The 20,118-nt window shown below is 37.5% G+C and overlaps 1 protein-coding gene across 1 annotated transcript in view; it reads left to right on the top strand.

The window, feature by feature from the left end:
- The first annotated feature begins 11,594 nt into the window (after window positions 1–11,594).
- LOC102811288 (ferritin light chain-like) overlaps window positions 11,595–20,118 on the top strand; it is a 139,231-nt gene continuing 130,707 nt past the window's right edge. The window contains exon 1 of the mRNA XM_006834511.1: window positions 11,595–11,762. Within this exon, the coding sequence (XP_006834574.1) occupies window positions 11,595–11,762 (168 nt within the window). The remainder of the gene's footprint in view (window positions 11,763–20,118) is intronic.

Genomic DNA, 20,118 nt, shown 5'->3' with positions numbered 1-20,118 from the left:
ACAACAACAATTTAATCTCTATGCTAAGAAAATAATCTGAGAACCTTGACAATATGAAGAAGAATGTGGCATCAGGATAGGAGAAAGACTCATTAACAACCTGTGACATGCAGATGACACAACCTTACTTGTTGATGCTGTTAAGTGCCCGACTCATAGTGACCCTGTATGGGGTTTCCGAGGAAAGGCTGGTGAGCTCGAACCGCTGACCTTGTGGTTCAAACTGACTTTTCAGTCCAGTGCATTAATCTGAAGTGCCACACCATGATATTGGAAAGAATTTGAAGTATTTATTGAAGATCAAAGACCGCAGCCTTCTATATGGTTTGCATTTCAATATAAGAAAACAAAAACCCTGATGACTGGCCCAATAATAAATGAAGAAAGGATTAAAATTGTTAAGGATTGTTTTTTACTTAGACCCATAAACAGCAACCATAAAAGAAGGAATCAGGAAATCAAATGACGTAATGCATTCGGCTAATCTGCTGCAAATATTTCACCAAAGTTTAAAAGAACAAAGATGTCACTTCATAAACTAAGGTGAATCTGATCCAAGTTATGGCCTTTCAATAGCTTCATATGCAATGTGAAAACTGGACAGTGAATAAGGAAGACTGAAAAATTGATGCATTTCAATTGTGGTGTTTTTCAAGAATATTAAATATACAACAATAAACAAATCTGCATTGGAAGAAGTACAACCAGAATGTTCCTTCGAAGCAACAATGGTGAAACTTCTCATTTATTCTTGACATGTATTAATCCCTGGGGAAGTACGTCGTGCTTTGTAAAGTAGAGGGTGAGTCAAAGGGGGAAGATTCTCCACAAAATGATTTGACATAATAGATCCAACAACAAGCTTAAACATCGGAAAGATTGTAAAGACGGCACAGGACTGGGCGATGCTTTGTTCATCGTTTCGCCATAACTAAGACCCGATTCAAAGGCATTTAAGAAGAACAATACAGTTTTTGTAATTGTCCCACAGTTCTTGGATATTCTGTTCCTTTTTTTCTCCTCTACCACTTGGTTGCTATTTTGAGAATTTTCTACAGGCATATCTTTAGATTCTCAGTCATGTTCAATTAATTAATGAACTCATCAAAGAGATTCTTTTGTCCTGTTTTAATGATTTTGATTTCTCACATTTCCTTTTGAGTAGTTCTTAGGGTTTCTAATACTTTTCTTGGGTTACTTTTCTCAAATTTATTTCATATTGTTCCCTTTTTCCATTAGTTCTCTTGTTGTTGTTGTTGTTAAGTGCCGTCGAGTCGGTTCTGACCCATAGCGACCCTGTACAGGGTTTCCGAGGGTGTAAATCCTTACTGGAGTAGAAAGCCTCATCTTTCTCCCGCGGAGCGGCTGGTAGTTTCGAACCGCTGACCTTAAGGTTCGCAGCCCGATTCGTAACCACTACGCTACCAGAGCTCCTATTAGTTCTCTTAGCATAATAATAATTGTTGTTGCTGTTGCTGGGTGCTATTTAGTCTGTTCCAACTGACAGTGGTATTATGAACAACAGAAGAAACACTGCCCAATCCTGTGTCTTCATCACAATTGGTGCTCCACTTAAGCCCACTTCTGCTGCCACTGTGCCAGTTCATCTCATTGGAGGTCTTCCTCTTCTTCACTGGCCTTTCACTTTACTTTACTGATGTCTTTCTGCAAGGACAGGCCCCTCCTGATAACATGTCCAAATTAATGAGAAATGAAGTCTCACCATGCGTCTTCTAAAGAGTATTCTGGCCATACTTCTTCCAACACAGATTTGTTTGTTCTTCCAGTAGTCCATGGTACTTTCAGTACTACTCACCAACACCATAACTCTAATGCATCAATTCTTCTATGGTCTTCCTTATTCAATGTCCAACCTTCACATGCATATGAGGCTATTGAAAATACCATGGCTTTGGTCAAGTGCACCTTAGTCCTCAAAGTGGCATCTTTGCTCCTGAACACTTTAAAGAGATCTTGTGCAGGAGATTTAGCTAATGAAATAGTCATTTGATTTCTTGACAGCTGCTTCCATGATTGTTTATAATGTATCCAAGAAAAGTAAAGTCTTTGACTGTTTTGATCTCTTCTCCATTTATCATGATGCCATCTACTGATTCAGTAGAGAAGATATTTTTTTTTTTTTCTTTCTTTACATTGAGGTGCAAACCATATTGAAAGGTCTTTGATCTTCATCAGTCAGTATTTTATTGACCTTTTCTATTTCAGCAAGTAAGGTTGTCTCACCTCCATATTGTTGTTGTTGTTAAGTGCCATCAAATTGAGTTGGTTCCAACTGATAGTTACCCTGTATAGGGTTTCCGAGACTATAAATCTTTACGGGAGCAGAAAGCCAACAGTGGCTAAACATTCAGAAGTAGTCTGCCTCTCCTTCCTTGTCTGTTTTAGGCTGAAAGCTCAGCTGAAACCTGTCCACCATAGGTGATTCTGCTGATATTTCAAATATTGATGGCACAACTTCCATCCTCACAGCAATATGCAAGCCACCACAAAATGACAAACTGACAGACAAGTAGTGGTAGGAAGATAATAATCATAATTATTTAAAATTCCTGGTATTATTATTTTCACATCTTGCCATATTTGATTCTTGTTCTGATATATGCCCTATCTTGTCAGACAATATATTTTGTACATACATATAATTATAATTTTGGGGGGAAAGACAGACATATCAGGTAGGAGAGACTTGGGATTTTTCAGTAGTAAAGTTCTGTTGATGTGGTATGGAAAGGTGAGGAGAGGAGAAACATTACATAGCTCTATGATTCTGTCTCAGACTTGTGGTGAGCCTGTGACTCTGGATTGTGACCTTAACAAGTGATTTTCATTTCTATTATATTTGAACCCATTAGGCAAAACAGAAAGGCCATTAGAGAATCTAACTGGGCATTTCCTTTTCCTCCAAATCCAACTTTTGAGGGGCTTGTAGGTGGATATATCTTTCTTCCCCCATCAAAGGCTAGAAAAGAGATATAATTTGGCAATTTCTCTTCCCATATAGAGCTGGAAATTTCACTCTTCCAAGCTGGTTGTTGTAATTAAATGCCATTGAATCACTCCTGACTCATGATGACTGTGTGCACAATGGGAACAAAATACTGCACAGTCCTGTGTTGGACCATTATCATCCTTGCAGTTTTCTTTAATTTTTAGAGTCAATCACCAGGCCTTTCTTCCTAGTTCATCTTAGTCTACAAGTTCCACTGAAACTCATTCATCGTTATAACAAGAAGCTTCCACTGATAGATAGGTGGCAGATATACATGAGGTATCCCCCATGGAAGGTGAAAAACCCACCACTGAACCACCATTGTCCCCATTCAAATTGACTAGGCTAAATTAAAACCTATGTTGACTAGGCTTTAGTAAAGCCACTTTCATTGAGTACAGACTATTGTGAAGGAGAGCAGAAGACTATTCACAATGTTTCTCTTGCTTTACCACTCTTGGAAGCACAAGATAACTTTTTCCATAACTTCATAGATTGAACCTAGTGGGACTTGTGGAAGCAAAACTCATAAAAGTCTGGATCCCCTGGCAAGACTGGGACTCTAGCTTTGTTTATCTCTCAAGTGTATCCATGATCAATCTCCAGCTAGTGTAAAATTCGCCTTTAGGTATTCCTACATGATGCTGGGTCTGGCTTTGATATCAGTGCTGATGAGATAGAGGTGTCTTCTTCTAGTAATCAGTGATTCTCTGGATTTACCTGTCCATCCAATAGTCAGACAATGGATTGCTTTGTGACCTCCGTTTTCTGATAGATTTAAGAATTGTTGGAACTGTTGATTTTTTGATGCTTTCTCTTGAGAACAGGTGGTATGACTCCCACACACTTTACAGGGCAAATGGGAATCAGAATGTATGTATTGTTACTAGATTTTTAAAGAAGCTACTAAATATCTAGAAGTCCTGGTGTGGCACTGTGGGGTCATCCACTGGACCACAACGTTGTTTGAGCTGCAAGATTGGTAGTTCAAACTCACCAGTCACTCTTCGGAAACCTATACAGGGTCATTATGAGTAGAAACTGACATGACAGGATTTAACAACAGTGACAACAACCAAATATCTAGAAGGGTGAGATTTAATTCAATCAAATAACTCTGATCTGGGTATGTTTAGGGTCAGAAGAAAAATTAGGTAATAGGTGATCACTAACATCAAATTATGTAAACACATCCTATTCACTAATGTGATAGTAAAGACCTGATTCCCTGGTGGTTTTTCTCCTGTCTTAAATTTTTTTTTTTTTTTTAAGTTTTATTGTAAATTATGTGATAGTTTACATGGGAGAACATTAGTTTTACATTCATCCTATCGTATATTGTTTCATTGCCATGGTTACCTTCCCCTCCATGCATCATCAACCAACCAAAGGGTATACACTACAAGCCTGCCCCCTGGTTGTCAGCATACAGCCCCTCTCCCTCTCTGTGTCTAAAGTTCCCAACTGCTCCATCTCTCCATGTCATCATCTCTGCCTCCATCTCAGGCATCACTGCTTCTCTGGGTAGGGTCCCGCTCTCCATTCTTCTCCCTTGGTCCCAGGGACATCTGCTCCTGGACTGCAAAGTTAATCACTCCCCTCCTTGCTACAAAATGTCTACCTTTACATTTCCAACCCTCACTATCAGTCCTGATAACAATTATTCACTATTGTATCACAAGAGACCCAACCACATTTTATCAGCCCCACCTAGACAGATTGGATACTACTCAGTAAAGATTCTACCTTCCTTCATGCCCTCTGAATCTAGGTTCCCTCTTGAAAGCTTGTAAGCCAGTCACTTCTTGCCTTTGTAGCCTCCTCATTTTGGGTAGCCAATGTCCAAGTTGCCCATCCTTGTCTATTCTGTGTATAGGAGGGGGTGGAAATGATTCTTGTTGTAAAGATTTTTTCCTTCTTTTGAGCTACTGCATCCATAGGTGTAGGTCAAGTTCATCAAATTGTATCAGATTACTCTTTTTTCCTTCTTTTGGTTGAGCTCTGATCATCCAGTCATTGAAGCCAGGTCAAGTGGGTATTATCTGCAAGTGTGGGTGTTCTTGTGCATATGCTCTCTCTTCTTATCAGATGGATGTTTCACTCTCCACTCTAGTCCTCTGTGGCTGTGTCACTGATTCTGGGCCCCAGAGTCCCAGGTCTTGCCACACTGCTGGCCAACCAGGTCTCCACCTGGGTTCACAGGAGTCTATTGAACATTATAGGGCTTAGCTTGCAGCTTCATTGCTGTTTTTCCCTCACTTCCCCTTATCAGTGACAAGTGTGGTCACCAATTGGAGTGTGTATTCCCATTGAGTCTTAGTCTTGGAAGGGGGTTTACACTGAGGGGACCCGACTACTTGCCTTGATGTCTCCTGGGCAAGCAAGTTGCTTGTTCTTGTAGTAACAGTCGGTCTGCCTATATTGTTTTGTATTTTTCCTGTAGGTCTTTCTTAAAGAAGTATCTTCTGTTCTTCTAGCTACTCCAGGTTGGTTCTCCTGTCCTAACTTTTGACTTATATAACAGTATGATGCTGGAGTATGTTGATGATAATGATGGACAAGGCTGAATATAAAACACTTCATAGATAATTGTTGATTATGCTGTCTAATTTGAAATCTCTATCAATTTAAAAAAAGTCTACTCAAATTTTTCTTTAAAATGATATGGGGGGGCGGGCAACCTATATGTCTTAGCCTGACAATATATTTTGTTAGAAACTACCATTTACAAGAATGAAATAAGTCATTTTCCTCTGAACATAATGACAAAATCAAGATGACTTGCATCAACCATTTTTTTTTGGCTGATGCCCATAAATGAGCATACATCAATGAACAGATATAAATGAACAGAATTACATATTTCTAAATGTAGCGTAGTGGTTACCAATCGGGTTGTGAACCGCAAGGTCAGCAGTTCGAAACTACCAGTGGTTCCGCGGGAGAAAGATGAGGCATTCTGCTCCCGTAAAGATTTACAGCCTTAGAAACCCTGTGCAGGGTCGCTATGAGTCGGAATCGACTCCACGGCACTTAACAACAACAACAATGTATATTTTTATGAATAAGTTGTTGGTGTGGCAAAATTCTATCGTGTGATTTCCAGTATAATTAGTATCATCAAGACCGTATTTTCCAACAACTAATCCTTTCTCTTCAATTCTAACTTTCACATTCTAATCTCCAGTAATTACCAATGTGTCTTGATTTCATGGTTGATGGATTTCAGACTGAAGAAGTTGATAGAATCTTCAAAATCATCAGCACTGGCTCTAGTGGTTGGTGCATAATTTTGAATAGTAGTATTAATTCTTTAAAATGTTCAAGAGCAAAGGTGTCAGTTTGAGGATTAAGGTGCATCTGACTCAAACCATGTCATTTTCAATAACCTCATATGCATGTGGAAGTTATACAAAGAATAAAGAAGACCACAGAAGACTTGATGCATTTGAGTTACGGTGTTGGAGGAGAATATTTAAAGTACCATGTAGTGCCAAAAGAACAAACCAATCTGTGTTGGAAGAAATACAGCCAGAATGCTACTTAAAAGCCAGGATGGACACAGACTTTATCTCTGATACTTCAGAAATAGTATCTGGAGGGACAAGTCCCCAGAGTAGGACATCAAGCTTGGTAAAGTTCAGGGTCAGAGAAAAAGAGGAAGACCGTCAATGAGATGGATTGGCCCAGTGGTAGCAACAATGGATTCAAGTGTAGCATTAATTGTGAGGTTGGTGCAGGACTTGGCAGTTTTTTTGTTCTGTTGTACATAAGTTCACTTTGAGTCAGTACGGACTCACTGACATGTAGCAACAACAACAAACAGTACTAACCAGTTTTCCTCATAGGCATATGTATTATCCTATTATAAGTAGCATTGTACTTCAAGATAGATCTTGAAATACACTTTTTCAAGATGAATTTGACACCATTACTCTTCAATTTATTTTTCCCTGCATAGTAAACCATTGTTGGATGCAAAATGACTAATACCATTGGTTTTAACTCAAGTTATGTGGTCTGTTTCCAATTTTCCTAGATGCATATTTCATATATTTCACATTCTGATTACTAATGGATTTTTGAAATTGTTTCTTCCCATTTTGAGTTGTGCTACATTAGCAGATGAAGATGTCAAAAGCTTTGTTCCATTCAGATCACTAAGTTCAATTCTACTTTGAGGAGGTAGCTCTTCCCCAGTCTAATTTTGAATGACATTCAACCTGAGGGACTCATGCACTGGTACTATCCTGGTACTATCATGTACACTAGCATTCATAAAGTTTTCATTGGTTAACCCTTTTAAATGGTCTCCTATTTTTCTTCCTGGTCTGAGTCTGGAAACTTTGCTGAAACCTGTCCAACGTGGGTGACCTTGATATTAAAAATGCAGGTGTCATAGCTTCCAGCCTCACATCAGCACACAAATCACCACTATTCAAATGATTATACAGACATAATATATGAAGAAAAGCTTGGCATCAGGATTGGAAGAAGACTCATTAACAACCTTTGATATGCAAATGACTTAGCCTTACTTGCTGGAGGCTAAAAGAACTTAAAATACATACTAATAAAGATCACAAACTATAGCCTTCAGTATGGATTGCATCTTAATGTAAAGAAAACAAAAATCTCACAACAAATCAAAAGGCTTATTACATTGGGCAAATTTGCTGCAAAAGACCTCTTTAAAGTATTAAAGAGCAGAGATATTAGTTTGAGGATTAAGGTGTGCCTGACTGAAGCCATGGTGTTTTCAATTGCCTCATATGTATTTGAAAGTTGAATAGTGATTAAGGAAAATCATAGAAAAGTTGATGCATTTGAATTATGAGTTTGGGGAAGAATTTTGAAAGTACCATCAATTGCCAGAAGAGTAAACAAATCTGCCTAGGAAAAAGTACTGCCAGATGCTCCTTAAAAGGATGGCAAGACTCTGTCTCTTGCTATTTGGGCATGCTATTAGGACTATGATGCTCCTGAAGAAGGACATCATAGTCAGTAAAGTGAAGATCAATGAAAAAGAGAAATACCTTAAATGAGTTGCACTGCTACTTTACAACAACAATGGGCTCAAACATAACAACAATTGTGCATAGGGTTGCTCTGAGTTGGAACCAACCGATGGCACCTAACAACAAGAACTGCATTTTTATGAAATCATTTTTCCTCATGACCCCAAAAAAACTAAAGGGCATGACTGTGTTTTGCAAATATGTTGCCAGCCTGTCAAAATCAGAAGTTTTTCTTTTTATACTGTGATATCTTCAAATTGTCCATTAGTACCCAAGTCCCCAGTCACTTAAGACATCAGTGGGTCTGTCATCTAATGTTGGTCTTTGAGGACACTTTTGAGTCATAAGGCTTTAATTTTCCACTTTTGCGTACCTTTCACCCTACTATTAGTAATTTTTAACATGATTTTTTTTATTTGACCAAGATATCAATACTAAGAATGCTATCTTAAGGATTCCCATATTTTGAATGTCACCTGTGTATTAATTTCCTTCTAGACATAGTCCCAGTGTGGCGCTCTGGGGTTAATGTGCTGCATTGCAAAGTTATTTTGAGCCACAAGGCCAGCAGTTCAGGCTCGCCAGCCACTTTTCAAAAACCCAATACAGGGTAGCTATGGGTCAGAACAGACTCGACAGCACTTAACAACAACAGACAAATAACTGTACTTGTTCCCTAAGTTTCTTATAAACAACACTTACAAGAATAGGTGAAGATGGAGCCTGGCAGGAGAAAGTGATCCCATCTAGGGAACATGGTGGCTCTGTAGAGTAAGCTGTGGTATTTTCAATTGTCATTGGTTTTAATTCAATTTGCATGGTCCATTTCCACACTGTTAGTGGTTTGAGCCCACCAGCAGCTCTGTGAGAGAAAACTGATATAAAGCCTCAAAAACTCTATACAGGTTTGCTCAGAGTTGGAACCATTTGATGGCACTTAACAACAACAACAACAACAACAACAACAACAGGGATGTAATATAATAATAATGTGTAATATTAATAGTTGTAGCTAATAAATTTTGGTTTTTGACTGTATGCCAGTTTGCTTACTGCATGTTAATTTTCTAAACTAATTTCTTCCTCTTAGTAGCTATATGAAAATATTCTCAGAATTTTCAGAAGTTAGGAAAGTAAAGCACATACAATAATTTTCCCTTAGCAGCTGGTGGGTTTGAATTGCCAACCTTGTGGTTTGCAGGCCAGTGCTGCTCTTACAGTGCCACACCAGGAGTCCACATTAACACATTAACCACATTAAGTAGATCTGGTAGTCTAGTGGATTATGAGCTGGGCTGCTAACCACAAGGTCAATAGTTTGAACCTACCAGGTTCTTTCTGCTCCTGTAAAAATTTACAACCTCCAAAAGCCTGTACAAGATTGCTATGAGTCAGAACTGACTACATGGCACACATCTACCATCACCACCACACATTAACAAGCAGGCACCCTGACCCTAGATTCCACTCTTTTAACAACAACACAGGAAAGTGTTCTTGGTAGTTTAGGGTAGACAATTCTGAGAAAACAGTATGGTGGGCAGCAAAGCAAATGAGAATGGGTGGGCATTCTGGATTAATGATAGTCTGTACATCCTGACTCCACAGTTGTTTGAAAAGAATAAAAATTGTGTGATGAGGAAATCAAGGATGAATACGTTTGAGATTATAAATTCATTATACTCAACCTAGATGCTTACAGCTACAGATGGTTGCATAATTTAATCCGGTGTATGAAAATGATTGGCAAAATGACTACAGCCCTTGGCCTTTGGGAAAATTGCAAGTATGCTTCCAGATACTGAAAAGATGTGCACACTGAAATAAGGCAGGCAGAGGGCCCATAGGCAAATTAGTATCATTCTGTGAATCACACCCTAAACATGTAGGCTATGTACTGTATTTCCATTTATTAAGCAACCATGAAAGACAAAGCTGCAGAAAATTCCCAAAGTACCAATAAACAATGGAAGAAAGCCCAACTGTTGTTTTGTTCACATTTCAGTTTTCCCTCATGCCCCTCTTCTTCTGAAACTGTGTAATTGCTATTCATTCTTATGTTGAGTCTAACAAAATGTGATAATCTGTAGGGATCATTTTCTTTTAGGAGCAAATATCAATGAAGCTCACTATTAAATCTCTTTTCCATTGATGCACTTGAGTATTTAAATTGCATAGTTAAAAGTAATGAGCACTTAGTACCATTTGTTGTCTGCATCAAACTATTTTCTCTCATTATCTAAGAGAATATATTTCATTCAGAGCTTCTCAAATGAAATAGAAGAGAATTTTTACCTGTTTGCCGTTTTTATTCTCATAATTCCTGTATTCTCCCAAGTTTGGGTTCAATGGCTTTTTTTTGTTGTTCTTAAAGCTTTTATTATGAATTGAGTGAAGGTTTACAGGGTAGATCATCAATTTGCATTTACATGCAACAAATCATCACAATCCCCTCCATGTACCATAAAGTAACAATTTTTTCCTCTGTTCCCTTTTTTTTTTTTTTTTTAATGTACATGTAATACACTGAAAGTATATATTCATTTAAACAGCTAAAGGCACATTTTGCAAGCTAGTCTCCTGCTTACAGGCACACTGCCTTCCTTAGTCCATGGGCCTTTAGTCCTCAGGTGCTCTATGCCACCGCCTCTGCCACCATCCCAAGCTCCACTCATGCTCTTCCCTCTTGATGGTCTTAGGGTCCTCTGTTCCTGAAACGACAGATTAACTGCTCTCTTTTTCTAGTTATACCTCTTCTACATTTGCAGTTGTGACCATCGCCATTAGTCCTAATAACCACTACTCACAATTGAATCATAAAAGCCTACCCCTGTCATCCCCCATCTCATTTCACCAGGAAAGAGGGAAACTATTCAGTGAGGATTCACTCTTCTTACCCTCCCTTGTTCTGACATTAACCACCCTCATAAAAGCTTGTAAGCCAGTCAATTCATGCCTTTGTAGCCCCCCATTTTTGATAGCCAAACTCTAAGTTACCCTTCCCTACCAGCCTACTTGTTTCCCTACTGAGGAAACAAGCTTGATCTCAATGACTTTTTGTTGCTTGTGTACTTTTTAAAAATGATTACCAGTTCTCTGAAGCAGTCTTAGCAGTAATATCTTCTGTCTGCTTTTCAAAGAGCTTTCAAAATTAGTAAACGCACAACATATGTGTTTTCCCTATCATATTTCTTCCATGTCAATGCTATTAGCTCTTTCGACTGTGATATCCCTTACAAAACAGTAAAGATATGATTCGCATATTTCAATTGGTGCTCAGTGTGTGACATAACTATTCTGCTAAATCAACGATTTCCAGTCTGAGATGTCACTGTAAAATCAAAAATGATTTAAAAATAGACTTACTGATATTCAGTGACCCAAACTTTGGATGCAGGCTTTACCCAACCATTAATTCTCATCATTAACAATGCTTTACTCTCAGAAATCTCAATTTAGTTACAATGAGTTTTTCAATTAGCTCATATTTTTGTTTCCCTCCTTGGACTTGAGTAATTGAAACACAGGGCAGTCAGCTAGCCTGTCCAGTGTCGTGCCTTGAAACGATGGCTCACTTTGTTTTCAGCAGTGTCCATCTGGAATGCCTTCTGTTAGCCCTGCTGCTCCACTCTGACAGGCCTCCCTTAGCTGATCTTCCTTACAGCATCAAGGCAGAATGTGGAGGAGCACACTTCATAGACTTGCTCTGTGTAGTGCAGTCATCTCCACCTAGCGTAAGTTGGATTTCCTCAGAACCCAGGGACCCACCCACTCTTCTTACCTACTCTAAATGGCCCGATATTGCTTTATCATTTTCTCTTTACTTTAAATTAGAAAATATTTATTTAAGTGAAAACCATGGTCGCTCCTAATGTAGTTCGCTGTTTTAGAATAAATGGCACGAAAATTGAAGCTTTTTCTTATCTTTTTTTGAAAAAACAAGCAACCAAGGAAGCATATAATTTTGCTGAAAATGAACAATGATTAAATCATTTAAACCAAACTGCATATGGCATTTAATATCTGAGACCCAAACCAAAGCACACTCACTACCGTCAAGTCAGTTCTGACTCACAGCAATCTGAAGACACCTGTAAATACAGAGAAGGGAAAAGTCCGTCAACTCCCTCTTTATAACTTAAAAAAAAAAAAAAAGGAATTCATGTAATAGCGTTAATAAATTTCATCATATTATTTCATACTACTTAAAAAATATTATGTCCCAAAGTGTATATAATATTGAAATTTAAAGAATAATGAGAGAAATACTCTATTAGCCACCTAAGATAGTATGTTATCAATATCTAGATTATTATTCATTGTTATATTTATTGATTATGCTTGAGTCTTCTCTTTAATAATGATGAAATAATACTACAATTGTAAATGTACATTTGTGTAATTGTGACTTTCTTTTTGTTGTTTTATGGCACCAAGAATTGATGAAATAAAAATTGAAATCTTTCAAGAAAGTGAGATGGCACAGGAGGCACTCACTCATCTAGGCCAAGAAATTTGGAAGACAACTATCTGGCCTACTGATTGGAAAAGATCCATATTTGTGCCCCCTCCAAGGAGAGGTGACTCAACGGAATGCGACAACCAATGGAATGCGGAAATCATCGGACACTTCCTGAACACTTAAATGTGTTTATAAGAAATCTGTACATGTACCAAGAAGCAGTTGTTCAAACAGAACATGGGAACACTGAATGGTTTAAAATTAAGAAAGGTGTGCCACAGGGGTGTATTCTTTCACCATACTTATTCAACCTGTATGCTGAGCAAATAATCCAAGAAGCTGGGCTATATGAAGAAAAACGTGGCATCAGGATTGGAGGAAGACTCATTAACAATCTGCGATATGCAGATGATACAACCTTGGTTTCTGAAACTGAAGAGGACTTAAAATATTTGCTTATGAAGAACAAAGAGCACAGCCTTCAGTAAGGACTGTATCTCATTGTAAAGAAAAGAAAAATCTTTACCACTGGACCAATAAACAACATTCTTATCAATGGAGAAAAGATAAAAGTTGTCAAGGACTTCATTCTTTTTGTATCAACCATCAACTCTCATGGAAGCAGCAGTCAAGAAATCAAATGACACATTGCATTAGACAAATCTGTTGCACAAGACCTTTTTAAAGTATTGAAGAAAAAGATGTCAGCTTGAGGACTAATGTGCACCTGATCCAAGCCATGATATTTTCAATAACCTCATATGCATGTGAAAGATGGACAGTGAATAAGGAAGATCGTAGAAGAATTGATGCATTTGAGTTATGGTTTTTGAGGAGAATATTGAAAGTGCCATGGGCTGCCAAAAGAACCAACTGATCTGTTTTGGAAGAAGTGCAGCCAGAGTGCTCCTTGGAGGCCAGTATGGCTAAACTTCGCCTCTTATATTTCAGACATATTGTCAGGAGGGACCAGTTGCTGGAGAAAGATATCATGTTTGGTATGGTGGAGGGTCATAGAAAAAGAGGAAGACCCCCAGCAAGATGCCTTGGTCAAGTGGCAGCATCAATGGACTCAAAAGTGGTAACAATTGTGAGATTGGCCCAGGACTGGGCAGTGTTTCATTCTGTTGTGCATTGGGTCACTATGAGTTGTATCTGTGTCAATGGCACCTAACAACAACAACAACAACACAATAAAACAATTGACATTTTCATTATTTTTGAGTGCCTCTAGAGGTTAGTCACATTAATTAAATTCACCATGTCTAGTTTTACCACTATTCATTTGAAAAATGAAGTTCAGTACCCATTCAGCAATATTGTTGTTGTTAAGTGCCATTGAGTCAGTTCCAAACCATAGTGACCCTGTATAGGGTTTCAGAGGAGCGGCTGGTGAGCTTGAACCACTGACCGTGCAGTTCAAATGGCTTTGCAGTCTGACGCATTAACCCATAACACCACACCAGGTCTCCTTCAGCAATTACTCCCATTTATTCCTTTCTTTAGACCCTGATAACCTTTGTCTTTATTTATTTAACTCTTCTAGATAATTCACTTAAGTGAATTATCTAGTAGAGTTAAACATTTCCCCTTTATGTTCAATTTCTTTCACTTACATTAAACATTATTGCTCACATTAATGTTTTCAAGATTTATCCATGTCAAAGCATGTATTAGAATTTCATTTCTGTTTAGGATTCAATAGCGTTTAATTGCATGCTTTTATTGTTAGGAGTTCTCATGTTGGTTCCACATTATCATGACTCTATGCAAAACAGAACAAAACACTGTCCAGTCCTGCACCTTCTTCACAATTGTTGTTATGTTTGGGCCATTGTCCATGCCACTGTGTCAATCCATCTTGTTTGGGGTCTGCCTCATTTTCACTGACTCTCCATTTTACCAAATATGATGTACTTCTACTGATAACATGTCCAAAGTATGAGAGACAGTGTCTTGCCATCCTCACTTATAAGAAGTATTTTGACTGTCTTTCTTCCAACACAGATTTATTTGTTCTTCTAGCAGTCATTTGTTGTTGTTGTTAGGTGCCATTGAGTCAGTACTGACCCATAGCAACCTTGTGCATAGCAGAATAAAACACTGCCTGATCCTGGGCCAACCTCACTACTGTTGCCAGGCTTGAGTCCATCGATGCTGCCACTTGGACAATCAGTCATAGTACATTGGATATTCTTTATCAACAACTTAATTCAAATGCATCAATTCTTCCTAATTCATTGTGCAGCTTTCACACGCATATGAGATCATTGAAAATATCATGGTATGGGTCAGGTACAACTTAGTACCAAAACTGACATCTTCACTCTGTAATTCTTTAGAGAGGTCTTCTGTGGCAGATTTGCCCAATGCAATACGTCAGTTGATTTCTTGACTGCTGCTTCCATGAGCATTGATTTTGGACCCAAGCAAAATGAAGTCTTTGGTAACTTCAATCTTTTCTCCATTTATTATGATTGTATTTACTGGTTCAGTTGTGAAGATATTTTTCTTTGCATTGAGGTACAATCTATGTTGTTGTTAAGTGCCGTTGAGTCAGTTCCAACCCATAGCGTCCCTGTATAGGGTTTCCAGAGAGTGACTGGTGAGCGTGAACCACCAGCCTTGTAGGTCAAATGGCTTTGCAGTCTGGCGCATTAACCCACAGCACCACACCAGGACAATCTATACTGAAGGCTATATTCTTTGATCTCTATCAGTAAATATTTTAAGTGCTCTCCCCTACCAGCAAGCAAGGTTCTTTCATCTGCATATTCCAATTTGCTAATGAGTCTTCTTCTATTCTAATGTCAAGCTTTACTTCATATAATCCAGCTGTTTGGATTATTTGCTTAGCATACATATTGATTAAGTATGGTGAGAGGATACAACTCTAACACATGCACACATTTCCAGATTTAAAACCATTTGGTGTCTCCTTGTTCTGCTTTAATGACTACCTTTTGGTCTATTTAAGATTCCTCTTGAATAATTATGCACTCTGGAATTCCCATTCTTCACAATGTTTTCAATAGTTTGTTATGGTCCGCACAGTTAAATGGCTTTGCATAGCCAATAAAGATATTCTTTCACACATATACGACATTTTATTTATCCATTCATTTGTTAATGAGCATCTGGGTTATTTCTGCCTTTCTGCTATTGTGAATTGTGCTATAAGGAACCTTGGTGCACAAAATCTATCTGAGTCCCTGCTTTCAACTCTCTTAAGTATATACCTGTCAGTGAAATTTCTGGGTCATAAGATAATTCTACGTGTGAATATGAATTTCAATTCATTTGAATAAATATCTAAGAATACAATTGCTGGACCCTATATTAAATCTTCTTTATATAATCCAGCATCTCAGATTATAGCTCAACGTACAGATCGAATAAGTATTGAATGGTGAAAGGATACAACCTAGGCACACACCTTTCCTGATTTTAAATTAAGTATCACCATGTTTTGTTCTAACAACTGCTTCTTGGTCTACGTACAGGTAGGTTCCTCATAAGCACAATTGAGTGTTCTAGAATACCCATTCTTTGCAATGTTATTATAACTCACACAGTCAAAAGTCTTTGCATAGTCAATAAAACAAAAGCAAATGTCATTCTGGTATGCTCTACTTTCAGTCAAGATCGCTCTGACATCAGGAAAGATATTCCTTGTTATATGTCCTCTTTTGAATCCAGCTTAACTTTCAGGCAGCTCCCTGTCAACGTACTGTTGCAATAATTTTTAAATTATTTTCAGCAAAATTTTGCTTGAAAATGGTATTAATTATATTGTTTGATGATTTCTGCACTCTGTTGGGTCACCTCTCTTTGGAATGGGCACAAATATGTATCTCTTCCAACTGGTTAATAAGGTAGCTGTCTTCCAAATTTCTTGGCATAGATGAGTGAGTGCCTTCAGTACTGTTTCAGTTTGTTGAATAATTTCAGTTTGTATTCCATCAGCTCCTGGAACCTTGGTTTTTGCCAGCACTGTTAGCACAATTTGGACATCTTCCTTCAATCAGTTCTTGATAATATGCTACCTATTGAAATGGCTGAACATGGACCAACACTCTGTGTATTCCTTCCATTATATGAAGGAAAACATTGCATCAGGATTGGAGGAAGACTTATTAACAACCTAGGATATGCAAATGATACGACCTTACTTGCTGAAAGTGACAAGGACTTAAAATACTTACTGATGAAGATATAAGACTACAGCCTTCAGTATGGATTGCATTTCAATATAAAGAAAACAAAAATCCTCAAAACAGGACCACTAAAAAGCATCATGATAAGTGGGTAAAAGATTGACGTTATTAAAGACTTCATTTTATTTGGATTCACAATCAACACTCATGGAAGCATCAGTCAAGAAATTGAACAGTGTATTGCATTAGGGAAATATGCTGCAAAAAGACCTCTTTGAAGTGTTTAAGAGCAAAGAGATCAGTTTGAGGACTAAGGTGTACCTGACCCAAGCCATGGTATTTTCAGTCACTTCAAATGCATGTGAATGTTTGACAATGAATATGAATAAGAAGACCATACAAGAATCCATGGGTTTGAATCATGGTGTTGGAGAAGAAGATTGAAAATACTTCCAGAAGAACAAATAAAGCTGTCTTGGAAGAAGTACAGCCAGAATGCTTCTTCTTGTTGTTGTTGTTAAGTGCTATTGAGTCAGTGCCAACTCATAGCAACCCTAGTAGAGGGTTCCCCAGGAGCAGCTGGTGAGTCTGAACTGCTGATCTTTCAGCTCGAACTGACTTTTTGTCCAGTGTTTATCCTACAGCGCCACACCAGTACTCTAGGTTGTTCCTTAAAAACCAGGCTAGCACGTCTTTGTCTCTTATTTTGAACATGTTATCTGGAGTGAACACTCCCTGGAGGAGGACATCATGCTGTATGAAAAAAAAAAAAAAAATGAATACCCTCATGGAGATGGATTGAGACACTGGCAGCAGCAGTGGCTTCAAATATAAGCACAATTGTGAAGACGGTGCAGGACTAAGCAGTGTTTCTTTGTGTTGTTCATAGATTTGCTATGAGTTTGAACCAAATCGACTGACAACACCTAACAGTAAAAAAAAACAAGATAAGTCTGTATTTAGTTTTGTAAGGAAATGTGAGATGGTGTTCCAAAGTATGATTTTGCATTCCCACCAACAGGGGATGAGGTTTCCGTTGCTCCATTTCCTCATTAGCATTTGGTGTTTTCCATGGTTTAGATTTTAATCACTCTAATAGGGATCTTGGTGTGACATTAAAACAAGCACTAGAGTCCTGGTGTGGCACTGTAGGATAAGCAATGGATGGCTAAATAATCACTGGTCTACTAACCTTAAGGTCAGCAATTCAAACCCACCAGTTGCTCCTTGGAAACCCTATATGGGGTAAGTATGAGTCAGAACCAGTTCCAGGACACTTAAAAACAACAACTAACTTCAAAGTCAGTGGCTGAAATGTACCAGCCACTCCTCAGAAACCCTGTAAAAGTTTGCTATGAGTCGACACTAACTGGACCAGGCTTAACAATAACAGCAGTAGATGTATTAGTTGTATCACATTGTTTTAATTTTTAAATTATGTTAAAACATGTTTCTGGTCCATCTGGAATTGACTGTATTTTCCAGGTGTATGATTAACCATGCTAAAGCCAGTCATGAGTAGTTCATTGTTTCCTATGGAGCTACAATTTGATTTCTTGCACATATTGACGCTTCCCTATAAATTTGACTCTACTTCCGGATTCCTTATTCATTGCATTCATTCGTTAGACTTTTATTACTTCAATATTTACTCCTAGTGTGGCACTGGATAGCAACCACAAAGTTGGTGTTTCAACCAACCAACCCTTCCTTGGAAACCCTCTACAGGGTCACTATGAGTTGGAAGTGACTCATTGGCACTTACAACAACAAACAAATTTACTACATTAATAACTACAGCTTTCTAATAAGCATATTTGTTAGGGCAAATTTCTCCTACCTAATTTTCTTCTTCAGATGTGACTTGTAAATTCATGGCCCTTTGCCATGCCATATATATTTTTAATATCTGCTTATCTCACTCCATGAAAAATTATATTGCAAGTTTTAGTGAAATTTCTAAGAATCTCTAGGTCAATTTTGAGGAAAGCTGTGTTCTCCCTATAAATATGCCTGTTACAGCTTCCTATCTATTTAGGGTGTTTTTATATCATTAGTCATATTTTATAATATAATTTATTAGGATTTCATATATTTTTAAGAATTTATTCTTAGACTGCATAGTTTTTGTGGCCATTATAAATAGTATCTTTTATTTGTAATTTATAAACATTTGCTTTTACTTCGTTAAGTGCCATTGAGTCGGTCCCAACTCATGATAACCCCATATAGGGTTTCAGATGAGTGATTAAGAGGTTTGAACTGCTGACCTTGTGATTAGCAATCCAGTACTTGTCCTACAGTACCACACCTGGACTCCTTATAAGCACTGGCAGTGTATAAAAATGATTTCAATAATTGAATATTTTATATTAAAAACTTATTTAAACATTAATAGAAATTTATAATATTTAGAATATTTTAGATTCTCTCATATTAAGATAAAGACAGCATAGCAGATGCATTCTGAAAAATGTTGGGTAAATGATCATCTCTTTTAGATCTGAGATGTGCGTTGTTGTTTTTGTTGTTAAGTGTCATTGAGTTTGTTCCTACTCATATCAATCCTGTATGGGGTTTCTGAGGAGTAGCTGGTGAGTTTGAACCACTTCTAGGAAACCCTATATAGGGTTGCTATGAGTTGGAAACAACTCAAAGGCATTTAACAACAACAACAATTAAATGCAAGACATTGACCCACTAGAAAAAAAAAAATTTGTTTGGGGGTTCCTTTACTAGCAAAGTTATGAAGATAGTAAATTTAATTAATTTGACTCATCAATCTTAGAAACAGAAACAGCCCTCAACCCTATCTTTGCTCTGTAATAGGTTTTCACTCTGATTTTTTAAATAATTGCCTAATCCATCTTGCATATATAGACAAGACACTGTCAACCCGAGGTATTTAAATGTATTTTCTTTGAAAGAAAACTCCATCTAGCTAACCAAAATGGCCTAATTCATTAGATCTGGTCATTGCTCAACTCTTTCTAGGGATATGTCATATGAAGGAAATAAAAATTACAATATTTTGGACTTATATTTAGAACACAGAAGCATTGTGGTAATATTTAGCCAAACAAGCCCCAATAGTTTCACTGATAAAATTCCTGGCTCTAGCACTTATAGAAATCAAATTCTTCTAAGCTCAGATAACCCCTGAATATGTTATAAATATTTAATAATTATTGTCGTCTCACTTTCTTTCCACCTATATTTCTATTATGGAGGAAAAATTTTTATAAAGGAGGTAACATTTTTGACAGCTCATGTAAATGTTTGAAATATTTGAAATATTAAATGTGGTTCCTTTTAGTTCCTTGTTAAGTTATTTAGATATTTTATATTAGCAATACATGGATAGATTTATATGTAATAAATGAAAACAAAACTGAAGTATATGGAATAAAGTGCAAATCTCTGAGTATTGCCATACTAATTTCATTTCATTGAAACTACCAGCAGTTCTGC

The sequence above is a fragment of the Chrysochloris asiatica genome, unplaced genomic scaffold, assembly GCF_000296735.1.
Source record: "Chrysochloris asiatica unplaced genomic scaffold, ChrAsi1.0 scaffold00011, whole genome shotgun sequence".
Lineage (NCBI taxonomy): Eukaryota > Metazoa > Chordata > Mammalia > Afrosoricida > Chrysochloridae > Chrysochloris > Chrysochloris asiatica.
The sequence above is the reverse complement of the archived record's forward strand: the minus strand, read 5'-3'. Positions and strand labels throughout refer to the sequence as shown.